The sequence below is a fragment of the Electrona antarctica genome, assembly GCF_951216825.1.
Source record: "Electrona antarctica genome assembly, chromosome: 24".
NCBI classification, from domain to species: Eukaryota; Metazoa; Chordata; class Actinopteri; order Myctophiformes; family Myctophidae; genus Electrona; species Electrona antarctica.
The window spans coordinates 3,935,283-3,952,406 of NC_136803.1; the positions used below are offsets into that span (position 1 = coordinate 3,935,283).

The 17,124-nt window shown below is 41.9% G+C and overlaps 1 protein-coding gene across 1 annotated transcript in view; it reads right to left on the reverse strand.

The window, feature by feature from the left end:
* Positions 1 to 17,124, reverse strand: part of LOC306917467 (leucine-rich repeat flightless-interacting protein 2-like) — a 75,771-nt gene that overhangs the window by 29,875 nt on the left and 28,772 nt on the right. The window contains exon 3 of the mRNA XM_079495693.1: positions 3,653 to 3,703. Within this exon, the coding sequence (XP_079351819.1) occupies positions 3,653 to 3,703 (51 nt within the window). The remainder of the gene's footprint in view (positions 1 to 3,652; positions 3,704 to 17,124) is intronic.

The following is a 17,124-nucleotide window of genomic DNA, read 5'->3' on the forward strand; positions in this document are numbered from 1 at the left end:
TTATCCATCTTCATTTAAAGTGTTAAGATTTGTTTATTAAAGAAATATCACATGCAGTGTTAATTTTTTACAGCAAATTTCGATTTTTGAATACAATTCCATTTAGTTTTAGTCTACAGTTGATTTAGTCGACAAAAATGCATTTTTGGCAGGCCATGATGGTGTAGTGTCTAATGCCTGGTTTATATATATGCCGAAAATAGCCAATCGCGAGCTTGTAGATGTGCTATTTTCGGAGCACTGCACCTGCGAGCAACCAAGCATAAAATAACTGGATCTCTTCTCCACTAGTCCCTCCTTAACATTTTGGTCTAGTTTGTATTTGTTGACCAAATTGTGAATATATTTCGTCATAGTTTTAGTCATCAAAGCTTCGTTTTTGTTTTGTTTAGTTTTCATCTGTGAAAAAAGTTGACGAACACTTTTCTTCAGAGTTGTAGTCAACGGAATTAACTCTGGTGTAATGCCCCCAGTTAATTTCCCAGCCCTATTACATAATTCCAAAAATCGTTCAAAGTATTGTTTCGTGAATAATATACAACAAACAATACAAACAATAAACATGTGTGACCACCAGTGACCACATGGCGGCGCCAAACCACCTAACAGACAATCTGCAGGATTGACCGCTTTATCTGAACCAGACAATCTTGTCTAAAAAACACACCTTTGTTGCAGACAGAAGCCTGTGGGCGGGGCAGGAGGAGGACATATTTACACAACACATTCACACGTTAGTCACACTGGCCACTGAACCTTTAATTGCCTTGCTCAGGGGAGGCTCTACAAGCAGAGGGAGGGAGGGAGGGAGGGTGGAGAGGGGCGAAGGAATGAGAGAAAGAGAAAGGACAGACCCGTCCGTTGTGAGTGGAGTTATGGTGTCTGAGAGATGATGGAAGGCTGCTGGTACTGCAGTGGAGGTCTGAAGAGTTGAGGCCCTGTGGAGCAACACCACACCCAGATAAGAGGCATGAGAGGAGGGGGAGAGAGAGAGAGAGGAGGGGGAGAGAGAGAGAGAAATTAGGGGGAAAGGTAAGGGGGGAATAAAAGCAATAAAGAGGAAGGGTGATAGAAACTAGGGCTGTGAATCTTTGGGTCTCCCACGATTAGATTCGATACCGATTCTTGGGGTCACGATTCGATTCAATTTTTTTTTTCCAGATTAAAAACGATTTTCTATTCAAAATGATTCTCGATTCAATACATAGGATTTCATCACAATCTACTCCAGTCTTGAACTGAAGTGACTACAGTAACTTGAAAATGACTGAAGACATAATGTTTACTGTGATTAGGGTGAGCTTACATTTCATATCACAGACACCATGTAGTGAAAACTCCTGTAACTGTAACCAGAAAAATAAATCTAAAAAAAAAATTGGATTTTTTTTTTTTTTAATTATGAATCGATTTTGAATCGTTCATAACGGAATCGATTTTTTTTGACACCCCTGATAGAAACGGAGGACACAGGGACAGACAGAAATACAGAAGACAGGCAGAGAGAGATATATGAGATGCAAAAAGGAAGAAAATGCAGTATGTTATGTTAGCATGTGGGGGGGGAGGAAAGAAACATATTTTGAGATGAAAACATGTGCGTCTGCATTCCCATTATTCAGCGGCGGTAGAGATAGAGGTCGATAAGGCCAAGAAAAACACCTGACGACTGGATTTTCCTGTTCTGCGCCCCGAAGCATCAGCAAACGTTGCTAACGCAACAATGTTGAAAGAACAGCCAACAATCCTTAAGAGTCTCCTTTGATCTGCTCTGGGATAATACAGCACGACCACGATAATACTAAAATAACACTTTGTAGGAGACAGAGTCAAACTAAAACTAAAAACCATGTCTGTATACTTTAAAGGTTATGAGAATGCAATTAAAAAAAATATATATATATATAAAATGGATTGTTATAAACCTTGCAGCCAGGTATACTCTGGATTGCTGTACGGTAGCCTACTTGGTGGTATTCAGCTTATTAAAGTAGGGCCCTTTTTTTTTTGCTTCATAATTTTTATCCCACGATTCTGTAACCCATTTTTCACCCCTGTGTCAATTATCGAATGTGATCCTGGGCTCTACACACCCTCCGCCAACCTAGTCCCCATATATGGGGGACATGGGGAGAGCAACGGACTTGAACTCATGCTTCCTTCATGCCTGAGTGTCCAAGTTGCTCCTTTACACCTGACAGGGGGGAGTTTCCCTGGTTGGACGTAGCGCGTGGAAGGAACACGTTATTCCAACCAGTTCCTTTCCCCTCCATCAGGCGCCCCGGCTGGCCAGGGGGAGGCAGTTTAGAGACCAGGATTACTGCATGTTTTTTCGCCAACCCCGCCTCGGGTATGGCCTTTTAACTAAAACATAATTAAAATATACACAAATATGGTGAGAAGAGGACCTCGCAAATCCTAATCCAGAATCCAGCAGACAGTAGTCTTATCACTGTAGACTGTTCAAACTGAGTCGGGTGGAATACCAGACAGTTAGGGTGGCATCACTTATCCAACAACCAATTTCACACTGCTTTAAGCTCAAACGAGACCAGGCCAAGGTTACCAAGTAACAGCAGTAGTTGTAGTGGTGGTAGTATAGTAGGCTGTAGTCATATAACTTGACATTTTGAGCAGAGATGTGCTTTAAGCCCAGAGCAGCAGTGTGCCGTCTGTGTCTATTTGCAGGCAGGTCTCATGATGTCATGTCATCCAGATATTAAGTGGCCGTACTGTCCTTTTCGTTAAAACTGGTCTGTTTAGCGGTCATGCTACGCAGAACGCATGGAATCTAATGTAATCTGACTCCATTTACAACACACTGTAGCCCTGTATCAACTGAATAGACATAGACACTCATGTATTGTCCAAGTAAGTCAATAAGTAGGTCAGACTGGCTTATTGTGGGTACCAGCCAGAACAAGTATATCCCTGTTTTAATGCGCTAGAAGTCCTGAGATGGAGCGTCACAACTACTATCAGCTCCCAGTACTTACCGCACGACTTGCCACATCAAAGCCGTGCTACTACTGAGTTGACGGTGCCCAGGATCAAACCGAACCCAGAGCCTTGTAACCTTGAACCAAAGCTAAGTGCTCTACCGACTGAGCTGACCCAGAAACCAAAGTTTATATCTAAATGCAAAGGTAACATGTGACGAAACCCAAACAGTCCCGACAGGTTTGCAGAAATGAATGTCAATACAAAAAGCTAACAATATTCCAATCGATTTAGCCTGCAGGAGTGTGTACATTTCACTGGTCATATACACAGGTGTAACCACAGCAGGTGAGGCTCATCTCTTAGCTTTAGTCTTCCAGTGTGTGCGTGTGTGTGTGTGTGTGTGTGTGTGTGTGTGTGTGTGTGTAATGATACGAGAACACGACCCGGTGTATGGAAGCTGATATGACGTGTTTCTGCCTGGATATACACCATGCATACGCACGCATGCACAGTGCGCATATACATGCATGCACACGTACGTACGGTCACACACACACACACACACCTTCATCAGTCAGTGTATCTCTCTGTTCTTAACCTCGAGGTCACATTTTAACAGGTCAAAGGGGCACGTGACTGTGTGTGTGCGTGCGTGTGTAAAGTGCACGTGACTGTGTGTGCGTGCGTGCATGTGTAAAGTGATACTAACCCTGAGACTTCCTCGGCTTCCAACCGACATGCGCTCCTCATCGTCAGAGATCTGAGGGGAGAGCGCACACACACACACACACACACACACACACACACACACACACACACACACACACACACACACACACACACACACACACACACACACACACACACACACACACACACACACACACACACACACACACACACACACACACACACACACACACACACACACACACACACACACACACACACACAGAGAAGACTTTAAATTCCTGGAGTGCCAAGATGACAGCCCATCGATAGCAAGGAGAGTAGAGGTCAAAACAACAGTGTGTGTTTAAAACTTCTCAAGGGTTTTACAATGACACAGGACTTTTACCGAGAACTACACATCATTACATCATTACTACACAACTATTATGATCAATATACTATACCGCAATATTCATATACAGTACACATATACAAAATATATATAATATGTTAATTTAACTAAGTTTACAAAAGGAACCTATGGATTTTACTGCTATAGAGTGTCGCAGTCCCGCCTCCTACCCTGGACACTTTTTTTGTTGTTTTTCTTCTTTGTAATTATTTGTTTGGTCCAAAATATTGTTTGTGTTGTCATGAGTTGTCACGACTCGAGTTGGCTTTGTCCGCGGCGTAACCGTCTTTAAATAAATACTTTAAGAAATGTCTATGAGGAAAATGCATTGGGTTTCATTTCCTGGTCCAGGGTAGGAGGCGGGACTGCGACGCTCTATAGGAACCTCCACATTTAATTTCTCTGTCGTATAAGGACCATTGATATGCCAGATTTTGGTTGGCAACACAATGTTTTTGGTCTGAATCGAGCATGAATCTTGGTGCTAAACTACTGTAATCCAAAAGGAATAACTTCCTTCAAGCTCTCAACGACCATATAAGACAGTGGTTCTCAAAGTGGGGTTCCTCCAGGGGGCTCCAAATGGACCCTTACGGGTCTGCAACTCTCAAAAGTTTTATGTGGGACCTTTAAATGATAAAGTTTGAGAACCACTGATATAAAACTATACACAGATCATCAGAGAACAGAAGCTCAGCGCGTCGTCACGTAGCCCGGGTCAAACCACACCACCGAGTGACATATTTTTGACACAGAATGGATGGAAAGCAGAAGATTGTCTCCAGTCCAAACATTAACTTAAGTTTAACAGTCTACTGATCAAGCAAACAAGTCTCGAGTACAAGATCGGTACTCAAGGCTCTAAGATGAACGCCAGTTGAAAGGTAAAATAGGATACAATAAAATAAAACATTCTCTTTTTAATTTATGAGCCCATAAAGTCCATTGGCTGTCGACAGAGAAACTCTGAGACAGTCCATCTTCACATCATCACAGGGTAGATGGTCAGTTATGTGGTCTGTGGCTCTGAGAGAGAGGAGACATTTAAACCCTGCTGATGTCCCTCGTAAACGGCAGTGAATTTACGGCAAGGTGGACAAATGTAGACAACCGAGGAAATAAAAGACAGATGGGTTAGCAGTAGTAGTAGTAGTAGAGAGAAACAGAGAGAAAGTCAAAGAAAAGGGACAGAAGAAAGAAAGAAAGATAGAGGGGAAAAAAGAGAGGAAAAATACAGACCGAAGTGTGTCTCCTTGAGGGCCGAGAAAACTTCTCACTGTCCTCCTGCAAGGACCCAAGGAGGAGGAGAAAAGAAGAGAAAAGATTGAAGAAAAGGATTCAATGGTTAAAAGTTAAAAAACAGGAGCGGGGTGGGGGTGGGGTGCACACTGCACAGCAAAGCTTTTACCATAAAGCAGTGGTTCTCAACCGGTGGTCCTTGAGGGGGTTCCAGGTGGTCCTCAGCTAAATGATGGAGAGTCGGTAACCAAATGGACCCTTATAGATCTTTAACTCTTGAGAGCAAAAAATGAAACCAAATCCATTTGGTTTCATTTTACGCTCTCAAGTTAAATTATTCTTAAACATCTGTATTACTTAATTTACAAGAAGTCTACACCAGAGAATGTAGAAGAATTGTTATTTTGATGTTATCTATCATAATTTACCACATCAATGCAGCATGGAATTGTGGACAAAATCCTATCCAACGATAACAAACTATTCTTTTGTTTTTGGGTCTAAATCTCATCAAATGGTCCATGGTTCAAATGTCAAATACATATAAATGAACCTTGATCCATTAAAAAAAAGGTTGAAAACCACTGCCATAGAGAGACATAAAGGTTTTCCATCGCACAAGTTCCACTGTACCCATACTGGGCCTTCCTTGGATGCTGTAGGCCTACATCAGTGTGGTTTATAGAGTGTCGCAGTCCCGCCCCCTACCCTGGACCAGGAAATGATTCTCCGTTCATTTTCCTCATAGACATTTCAGAAAGTATTTATTTAAAGACGTTTACGCCGCGGACAAAGTCAACTCGAGTCGTGACAAATCATGACAACAAACACAATTTTTTGGGCCGAACAAATAATTAGAAAGAAGAAAAAAAACGGCAGGTTACAACACTTTTTTTGTTGTTTTTCTTCTTTGTAATTATTTGTTTGGTCCAAAATATTGTTTGTGTTGTCATGAGTTGTCACGACTCGAGTTGGCTTTGTCCGCGGCGTAACCGTCTTTAAATAAATACTTTAAGAAATGTCTATGGGAAAAATGCATTGGGATTCATTTCCTGGTCCATGGTAGGGGGCGGGACTGCGACGCTCTATACAGGCCAATGTAGGACAGAACCTGCTGCCTTCGGGGTAACACTGCAATTCAAATGTGTGCAGGTGTTTACAACTACAACTAAGTACATCACTGGTGTTGTGTGTCACCCACAGAACTCTTAGACTAAGACTGGACAGAACGGATGTCAAAACGTGGTCGGATTGTTTTTAAAGTCAGTCTCTTCTCCCGCGCGAGCCGACGTGTAACTTCTTGGAAAAGGAATCTATTTTCTTTTAGCTGGAAAAGCAGATCTATAGTTCTGTGGCCGTCACCAGAGCAAATGCTACCTACTGTAACAGATCCTGAACCTACACAGCAGAACACTCTGATCATTTATACTTTTTTTAAAGGCAGAAAGTGTACAAACAAATGTTAATACAATATAGCTAGCTATACATCTGTATAGTATGTTAATACTGGTTGGAGGTGATCTCTCCACTCTTCCTTTTTTTTACTATAATTTTTATCCCACAATTTTGTAACCCATTTTTCACCCCTGTGTCAATTATCTAATGTGATCCTGGGTTCTACACACCCTCTGCCAAGTTGCTCCTTTACACCTGACAGGGGGGAGTTTCCCTGGTTGGACGTAGCGCGTGGAAGGAACACGTTATTCCAACCAGTTCCTTTCCCCTCCATCAGGCGCCCCGGCTGGCCAGGGGGAGGCACTCTCCACTCTTCCATCGAGGCATTTAGATGCTGGTCGTCAGGTATAAAGGCACATACTGGTTCACAAGTAGCACTGCCTGAAGCTCAAAGTGCAATATCTGCCCTGGACAGAAATGTCACCTCCTGTGTAGGAGACCTTGGTTCCAATCCAGGAAGGGACATGAATCTTACGGATTAACCTCACTGATGGTTTTACTTGTGCGATGAAAAATAAATGAATAAAACAAGAAACACAGTTCAGGGACCACAGTCACCACACTCACCAGCATGCAGTGGTGGAACGTAACTAAAGTCATTCACTAAAGTACTGCACCTAAGCACAATGTCAAGGTCTGGTTACTTTTACATGCATTATATTATTCTTCATACTTCTACACCACTACTGTGCTTTTTTTACTCCACAACAATACTTTGACAGCTTTAGTTAAGAGTTACTTTCCATATTTTAGATCATCTTTACATAAACAGTATACAGTATACATTAACCCCTTATGCCCCCATTTTATACTCCGGGAATTGACTAAAGTAAAAAAAAAAAAAAAAAAACCCCGTTGACCTCAGCATACATCACTGAGGATACGTCCCAGGTGCATCCATGCGATGTATTTTTTAGTTAATCTAATATTTAAAGCATTTGAAACATGTGAAACTCAAATCTGGGGGTCCGTGGCCAAATAACTAATTTTGGGGGTCCTTGACATGAAAAAGTTTGAGCACTGATGTAGCAAGCAACGTACGTTTTCCAGAAAACTGATTCAGAAGTCATTTGTGACCAAATTTGACTGAGGGACTGCCATTGGATTTTTTTGAATTTTCGTTTTTTCATGTCATATGAAAGCAGGGAATCATAGCTTCAAATTGACATATTGGTTGTTCAGTTTGACCCACCAGTTTTGGAGATATGGCTTATAGAGTAATGTCTTGCAGAAAACAGCGAGTTGAGAAAACAGGCTTGAAAGGTACACTTCTGTGGTCTCTAACATTACACCTAGCTACATGTTTAAGCATTTATTTCATATTTACATGTCGATTTCAGCTCTGATATTTTTCCTCAGACATGCTCTAGTATGTGAAGAGTCTGCCTGTGCTATTAACTCATTTTGAGAAAAAACAAACAAAACAAATCTGGTCACATTTGTAGAATCGGCCTCAGGTTTTATGGGTAAGTAAAAGAAATGTGTGGTCTTCCACCACGGCCAGCATGGCCACGTGTCAGAATCACAGTGGGAAACCTATCCTTCACGGTGTATATGTTCCATTCACATTCCACTCAACTTAGCCCATTCTGACCTGAGATCAGATTCTAACAATGTCTTCTGAATCCTGACAGTTTTCTGAAAAAGCTATGTTTCTATGTCAGTCGTTCTTCGATTTTTCAAAAATAGCAGACCTACAAGCTCGTAGCGCGCCACTCGGTGGCGCGCTATGAGCTTGTAGATCTGCTATTTTTCAATAGCTAAAGCATAACATAATGTTTAAAACACCAAAAGTGTTTAAAACATACAATAGTGTCCCACTAAACTTGACTAAAGTATCGAAAATAGCCGATCTGAAAGCTCACAACGGACTCAACGGAGTGGGATACAGCGCGATCTACAAGCTCATAGCGCGCCACCGAGTTTCAATAGCTAAAGCATAGCATAATGCTAAGACCAAAATGGGTTCCCGCTCAAAATGGGTTAGACACAACTTTTCTCCCACTGGAACATCCACGCTTTGCTTTCCTAGACGGACTGGAAAATAACGGCTCTTTTCTTTTTCCTACTACAGCAACTTAGCGAACAGTGCCGTGAAAACCTATTTCACGGGTTCTGGGTTTGTTTCCATATACTGTATATACACACACACACTACGGCTCGGTTTCACGCAAGGTTCTCAGAAGCTAATTTGGGCCCTGGGCTGGAGGTGGTACGAACCCCCGAGTTCTGGGAAAACCACTACTCCTGAACGTGTACTTTCAAAAATGGTCGAAAATAGTGAAAATAGCATATCTACAAGCTCACACCGTGTCGTGTTGTGAGCTTGTAGAGTTCGGAGTTCCTTTTCTTTATGATGTAACTCCAGCTTCAGAGGTGGTTCGGGTTCAAATGTAAACTTAAACAAAAAGCCATCACAGAACTTAGGGTAAAACTTTCATAGTCAGAAAATACCTTTTATAATTAGACCAGTTTTTCCAAAACAGTGGGTTGGGACTCATTTTTACAAAAAAAAAGTAATTTTACTAAGAATTTGATACGTACATAGCAGTGAAAATAGCAGATCTACAGTTGTATGCTTGTAAATCGTCTATTTTCAATAGTTTGGGTAGCGAGGAGAGAACATTTCTCTGTTGGGTCTTTTAGACACAATGTTCTCCAATTGAACATACAGGCCAGGGTTTGGTTCCCTGGAAAATAAATGTGTTCTGGCCCCAGGTTTCATAAAATAAATGTGTTCTGGCCCCAGGTTTCATAAAATAAATGTGTTCTGGCCCCAGGTTTCATAAAATAAATGTGTTCTGGCCCCAGGTTTCATAAAATAAATGTGTTCTGGCCCCAGGTTTCATAAAATAAATGTGTTCTGGCCCCAGGTTTCATAAAATAAATGTGTTCTGGCCCCAGGTTTCATAAAATAAACGTGTTCTGGCCCCAGGTTTCATAAAATAAACGTGTTCTGGCCCCAGGTTTCATAAAATAAACGTGTTCTGGCCCCAGGTTTCATAAAATAAACGTGTTCTGGCCCCAGGTTTCATAAAATAAACGTGTTCTGGCCCCAGGTTTCATAAAATAAACGTGTTCTGGCCCCAGGTTTCATAAAATAAACGTGTTCTGGCCCCAGGTTTCATAAAATAAATGTGTTCTGGCCCCAGGTTTCATAAAATAAATGTGTTCTGGCCCCAGGTTTCATAAAATAAATGTGTTCTGGCCCCAGGTTTCATAAAATAAATGTGTTCTGGCCCCAGGTTTCATAAAATAAATGTGTTCTGGCCCCAGGTTTCATAAAATAAATGTGTTCTGGCCCCAGGTTTCATAAAATAAATGTGTTCTGGCCCCAGGTTTCATAAAATAAATGTGTTCTGGCCCCAGGTTTCATAAAATAAATGTGTTCTGGCCCCAGGTTTCATAAAATAAATGTGTTCTGGCCCCAGGTTTCATAAAATAAATGTGTTCTGGCCCCAGGTTTCATAAAATAAATGTGTTCTGGCCCCAGGTTTCATAAAATAAATGTGTTCTGGCCCCAGGTTTCATATGCGTCAAACCTCACATACCATTATACAGATTTAAGCTACTGTCATACATGCACTTACAGGGATTAAGAGCAGACTGCTGAGGGTGGCATGTGTGTGTGTGTGTGTGTGTGTGTGTGTGTGTGTGTGTGTGTGTGTGTGTGTGTGTGTGTGTGTTCATGTGGCTTGCATGTAATCCTTTCCGTGTGTCACAATGGGTGGAACCCCCAACACCCACACAGTCAAACACATTGCACAGTCAAACACACGCACGCGACACGCACGCACGCACGTGATTTATGAAAATTCTCTCTAGCTAAATAATATCTCCAGATCACGTCAGGAGAACACTCACATGCATGCCAGTAAGCATAACACATTACATTATTAATCACAATATGTCATGGTAATATAATATGTCAATATAATATATTGTCCTAACAGTTACACAAGTAGCAACAAGAGCTTCATACCAGCATGCACTAAATCCACACATTCACTACATATACACAATAAACTCATGTTATACATGTAAAAACCAAGACGTTATAGATATAAATCTGCATGCTACATAGATGCATATATAGTACACTAATACTGGGATGCACTATAGCGTATCGTTGCTGTCGGGCAGAAACCTCTTCGCTCCTTATTCTAAGTTTTTGTGGGGTTTCTTTTGTGTGTTTCTTCAGTGATGTAAATACGTTTTCAATGTAATGAGTCCCGGGATGCAGGGATTGTCTTTTAGAGATGAGTCTTTTAGATGAGTCCCAGGGACATTGTCTTTTAGATGAGTCCCAGGGACATTGTCTTTTAGATGAGTCCCAGGGACATTGTCTTTTAGATGAGTCCCAGGGACATTGTCTTTTAGATGAGTCCCAGGGACATTGTCTTTTAGATGAGTCCCAGGGACATTGTCTTTTAGATGAGTCCCAGGGACATTGTCTTTTAGATGAGTCCCAGGGACATTGTCTTTTAGATGAGTCCCAGGGACATTGTCTTTTAGATGAGTCCCAGGGACATTGTCTTTTAGATGAGTCCCAGGGACATTGTCTTTTAGATGAGTCCCAGGGACATTGTCTTTTAGATGAGTCCCAGGGACATTGTCTTTTAGATGAGTCCCAGGGACATTGTCTTTTAGATGAGTCCCAGGGACATTGTCTTTTAGATGAGTCCCAGGGACATTGTCTTTTAGATGAGTCCCAGGGACATTGTCTTTTAGATGAGTCCCAGGGACATTGTCTTTTAGATGAGTCCCAGGGACATTGTCTTTTAGATGAGTCCCAGGGACATTGTCTTTTAGATGAGTCCCAGGGACATTGTCTTTTAGATGAGTCCCAGGGACATTGTCTTTTAGATGAGTCCCAGGGACATTGTCTTTTAGATGAGTCCCAGGGACATTGTCTTTTAGATGAGTCCCAGGGACATTGTCTTTTAGATGAGTCCCAGGGACATTGTCTTTTAGATGAGTCCCAGGGACATTGTCTTTTAGATGAGTCCCAGGGACATTGTCTTTTAGATGAGTCCCAGGGACATTGTCTTTTAGATGAGTCCCAGGGACATTGTCTTTTAGATGAGTCCCAGGGACATTGTCTTTTAGATGAGTCCCAGGGACATTGTCTTTTAGATGAGTCCCAGGGACATTGTCTTTTAGATGAGTCCCAGGGACATTGTCTTTTAGATGAGTCCCAGGGACATTGTCTTTTAGATGAGTCCCAGGGACATTGTCTTTTAGATGAGTCCCAGGGACATTGTCTTTTAGATGAGTCCCAGGGACATTGTCTTTTAGATGAGTCCCAGGGACATTGTCTTTTAGATGAGTCCCAGGGACATTGTCTTTTAGATGAGTCCCAGGGACATTGTCTTTTAGATGAGTCCCAGGGACATTGTCTTTTAGATGAGTCCCAGGGACATTGTCTTTTAGATGAGTCCCAGGGACATTGTCTTTTAGATGAGTCCCAGGGACATTGTCTTTTAGATGAGTCCCAGGGACATTGTCTTTTAGATGAGTCCCAGGGACATTGTCTTTTAGATGAGTCCCAGGGACATTGTCTTTTAGATGAGTCCCAGGGACATTGTCTTTTAGATGAGTCCCAGGGACATTGTCTTTTAGATGAGTCCCAGGGACATTGTCTTTTAGATGAGTCCCAGGGACATTGTCTTTTAGATGAGTCCCAGGGACATTGTCTTTTAGATGAGTCCCAGGGACATTGTCTTTTAGATGAGTCCCAGGGACATTGTCTTTTAGATGAGTCCCAGGGACATTGTCTTTTAGATGAGTCCCAGGGACATTGTCTTTTAGATGAGTCCCAGGGACATTGTCTTTTAGATGAGTCCCAGGGACATTGTCTTTTAGATGAGTCCCAGGGACATTGTCTTTTAGATGAGTCCCAGGGACATTGTCTTTTAGATGAGTCCCAGGGACATTGTCTTTTAGATGAGTCCCAGGGACATTGTCTTTTAGATGAGTCCCAGGGACATTGTCTTTTAGATGAGTCCCAGGGACATTGTCTTTTAGATGAGTCCCAGGGACATTGTCTTTTAGATGAGTCCCAGGGACATTGTCTTTTAGATGAGTCCCAGGGACATTGTCTTTTAGATGAGTCCCAGGGACATTGTCTTTTAGATGAGTCCCAGGGACATTGTCTTTTAGATGAGTCCCAGGGACATTGTCTTTTAGATGAGTCCCAGGGACATTGTCTTTTAGATGAGTCCCAGGGACATTGTCTTTTAGATGAGTCCCAGGGACATTGTCTTTTAGATGAGTCCCAGGGACATTGTCTTTTAGATGAGTCCCAGGGACATTGTCTTTTAGATGAGTCCCAGGGACATTGTCTTTTAGATGAGTCCCAGGGACATTGTCTTTTAGATGAGTCCCAGGGACATTGTCTTTTAGATGAGTCCCAGGGACATTGTCTTTTAGATGAGTCCCAGGGACATTGTCTTTTAGATGAGTCCCAGGGACATTGTCTTTTAGATGAGTCCCAGGGACATTGTCTTTTAGATGAGTCCCAGGGACATTGTCTTTTAGATGAGTCCCAGGGACATTGTCTTTTAGATGAGTCCCAGGGACATTGTCTTTTAGATGAGTCCCAGGGACATTGTCTTTTAGATGAGTCCCAGGGACATTGTCTTTTAGATGAGTCCCAGGGACATTGTCTTTTAGATGAGTCCCAGGGACATTGTCTTTTAGATGAGTCCCAGGGACATTGTCTTTTAGATGAGTCCCAGGGACATTGTCTTTTAGATGAGTCCCAGGGACATTGTCTTTTAGATGAGTCCCAGGGACATTGTCTTTTAGATGAGTCCCAGGGACATTGTCTTTTAGATGAGTCCCAGGGACATTGTCTTTTAGATGAGTCCCAGGGACATTGTCTTTTAGATGAGTCCCAGGGACATTGTCTTTTAGATGAGTCCCAGGGACATTGTCTTTTAGATGAGTCCCAGGGACATTGTCTTTTAGATGAGTCCCAGGGACATTGTCTTTTAGATGAGTCCCAGGGACATTGTCTTTTAGATGAGTCCCAGGGACATTGTCTTTTAGATGAGTCCCAGGGACATTGTCTTTTAGATGAGTCCCAGGGACATTGTCTTTTAGATGAGTCCCAGGGACATTGTCTTTTAGATGAGTCCCAGGGACATTGTCTTTTAGATGAGTCCCAGGGACATTGTCTTTTAGATGAGTCCCAGGGACATTGTCTTTTAGATGAGTCCCAGGGACATTGTCTTTTAGATGAGTCCCAGGGACATTGTCTTTTAGATGAGTCCCAGGGACATTGTCTTTTAGATGAGTCCCAGGGACATTGTCTTTTAGATGAGTCCCAGGGACATTGTCTTTTAGATGAGTCCCAGGGACATTGTCTTTTAGATGAGTCCCAGGGACATTGTCTTTTAGATGAGTCCCAGGGACATTGTCTTTTAGATGAGTCCCAGGGACATTGTCTTTTAGATGAGTCCCAGGGACATTGTCTTTTAGATGAGTCCCAGGGACATTGTCTTTTAGATGAGTCCCAGGGATGGTCTTTTAGATGAGTCTTTTAGATGAGTCCCAGGGACATTGTCTTTTAGATGAGTCCCAGGGATGGTCTTTTAGATGAGTCTTTTAGATGAGTCCCAGGGACATTGTCTTTTAGATGAGTCCCAGGGATGGTCTTTTAGATGAGTCCCAGGGACATTGTCTTTTAGATGAGTCCCAGGGACATTTGATGAGTGACGTTAGGAGTCATATTTTGCCATTTTTACAAATTGCAGCATTTAACTCCCATTTCATTTTATATGGTTATAATGTGGTTAAATTCATGTAGAAAACAGAATAAGAAATGATTATTATAACTAAAGCTAGCAAAATAAACTAGAATAAAAAGTAGTACAGTAGTGCATCCCGTGGATGCAGAGGTCGTTGTTTTATTGCGTCCCTTAACTATAAACTGCGTTTTGGGATGCAAAATGCACCCTATTTTAATCTGTTTCTTTCTTTTCGGCCCTAGCATACTAGAGCGTCACACAAAAGAACCAGAAGTAGCAGATCCACAACCTTGAAACGTAGTTCTGATCAGAATTTGTATCCTGAAAAGTAACAGTTGTGGACATACAGTATTGAGGCATCCACCCGACAGAGACGACATATCTGGGGATATTCTACCAGACATGGATTAGCAGCAGATCTGCAGTCAGTCTGAGACGGGGGTCTAATCCATGTCTGTAACACCACCAGACCCCCACCCACACGCAGGGGGGGCCGGCCGCGACACATAAACAAGCCTCTACTAGGGCACTACACAGTCAAATCCATGGCGTATCCATAACTCAGACTCAGAGAGTGTACAAATGGAACCAAATGGACCCATTTGCTGCCATTCCTACACCCTCTTGAGTTATATTAGTGCTGAGGATGTTACAGTGTAACATATAATCATGCACAGGAGGGCAGGCGTCCCTAATGTCATCCAATGAAAGCCTTGCAACTTAAAAAACAACTATTTATTTAGCTTGAATCAAAAGATGCAATTCGGACCTTATTTGAGACTGAAAAAAATGGTATATTAACTCACTCAGTGCCACAGGACGCCTTTGGACGCCTCCCCTTTATAAGGTAGGCTATGTGATATTTTTGGTTAAAAAGGTTAAAGCACTATATCCTAATAGTGTTTGTTCAGTATAGGGTCTCTGTGTCTCTCCAGCTCTTTGATCATTATTGACATTATTACCCAAAATTCCGGAAGATGATCCTAAACTACTAAGATAGATATAAAAAGTTCACCATCCAATCAGAATATGTAATGAGTCTGTAAGTATTCTGTCTGCTTTTATGCATTATATGTGATGTTTTCCTGCATTCCACATTAATTTCTCATGGAGTAAATTCAATCAAACAAAAAAAGGACTGTAAATTCTCTAAATTGAACTTGGCCACCATAGAGTCATGTGAAAACAGCCAGTTTGTTTTGGTGAACTTTTCTTTTTGCCAACAATGACATGCCCCCAAAATATGGGACGGCAAAGTTTAAAAATGTGGCACCAAAAAAAAGGAAAAGATCTGGGAAGCTGTTTTTGGATTAATTGCAAATAGACAGCCATTGTTTAAGCTACAAGGTTTTCATGATGATCGTCTCTCTAGCAACAGAAGGAGTCTGTCGGCCATGTTTCCTCCTACCATCCACTGTTCAATATGACCCCACTTGCTGTTGCCGTCCATACCATAATACCTCTGAGGGAGGAGGAGCAGGAGGAAGAGGAGGGGAGGGGGGACACACCAGGAACAAAGGAAAAGATTAGTGAAGAAGAAGATGAGAAAGATAAAGCATTTAAATACTACGTTCTAGCTACCAAAAGAACCTTAACCCATTTAGGCCTGACGTCGAAATAAAAAAAGTCGTCTGAAGAAATATATATTCAAAGATTTGTGCCGCATTTTCACGATTTTTCAAAAATGGCAGACCCACAAGCTTGTAGATTTTTCAATAGCTAAATTATAACAATGTTTAAAACACCAAAAGGGGTTCCCGCCCCAAAATGGGTTAAAAGAACACCGCACCAATTTTCAAAACATATCTTCATGTACGTTGCAGTGAGGACCACAAGACAATCAATAAGATCACTCATGTCTCATTGGTGGGCTGTGGACAGTTCAGAATCCAGCCTACCGGCGATGACCTCATCGATTCCAAGCTAATGGAAACTACAGACTTTCTCTTCATGGAAAGTTAGCATGCTGAAATAGAAGCATGCTAACTTTTTTTAATTACCAAACTTTTTTTATTTGTTTGTTTACTGTCCACAGCCCGCCTCTGAGACAGCGCGAGTAGAAATGGTGCCAACTTAGGGTTCAAATTGGGTGAAATGGTCCTTTAATGACAGTTAGACCAGGGTGAATCAGCAGCAGCAGCAGTAGTAGCGTTTGATTTCTGAACATGATCAAACAGGTTCAGGTTGTCAGTCACAAGGTAAACTAAACTAATGTGCTAAATTAATCCACTGTGTGATTAATTAATACAAACAAATTACTCTCAAATAATATTGGCCTGATATGTTTGATATCAAAACGGGAGCCGTCTGTGCGTGCATGCGTGCAATGCACATGAACAGTCGAGTGTTTTACATTTGAGACACGAAAAAGTATGAAAAAGTCACATAAACCTGCACAATTGAGGACATGAATTAGTAAATAAGTAGCCTGGGCACCATTTCTTTTAGGGTATATGATCCTGTCGGGAGTGGATGATATCGACAGGCAGGAACAACGGGGCGACAACTTCCTTTTCCCTTAAACCGATTTTTCTCAATAAAAGCTGCAGGCTATGAGAGCTTTTATTGAGAAAAATCGGTTTGAGGGAAAAGGAAGTTGGCGCCCCGTTGTTCCTGCCTGTCGACTACAAAACAATACTACAACATGAC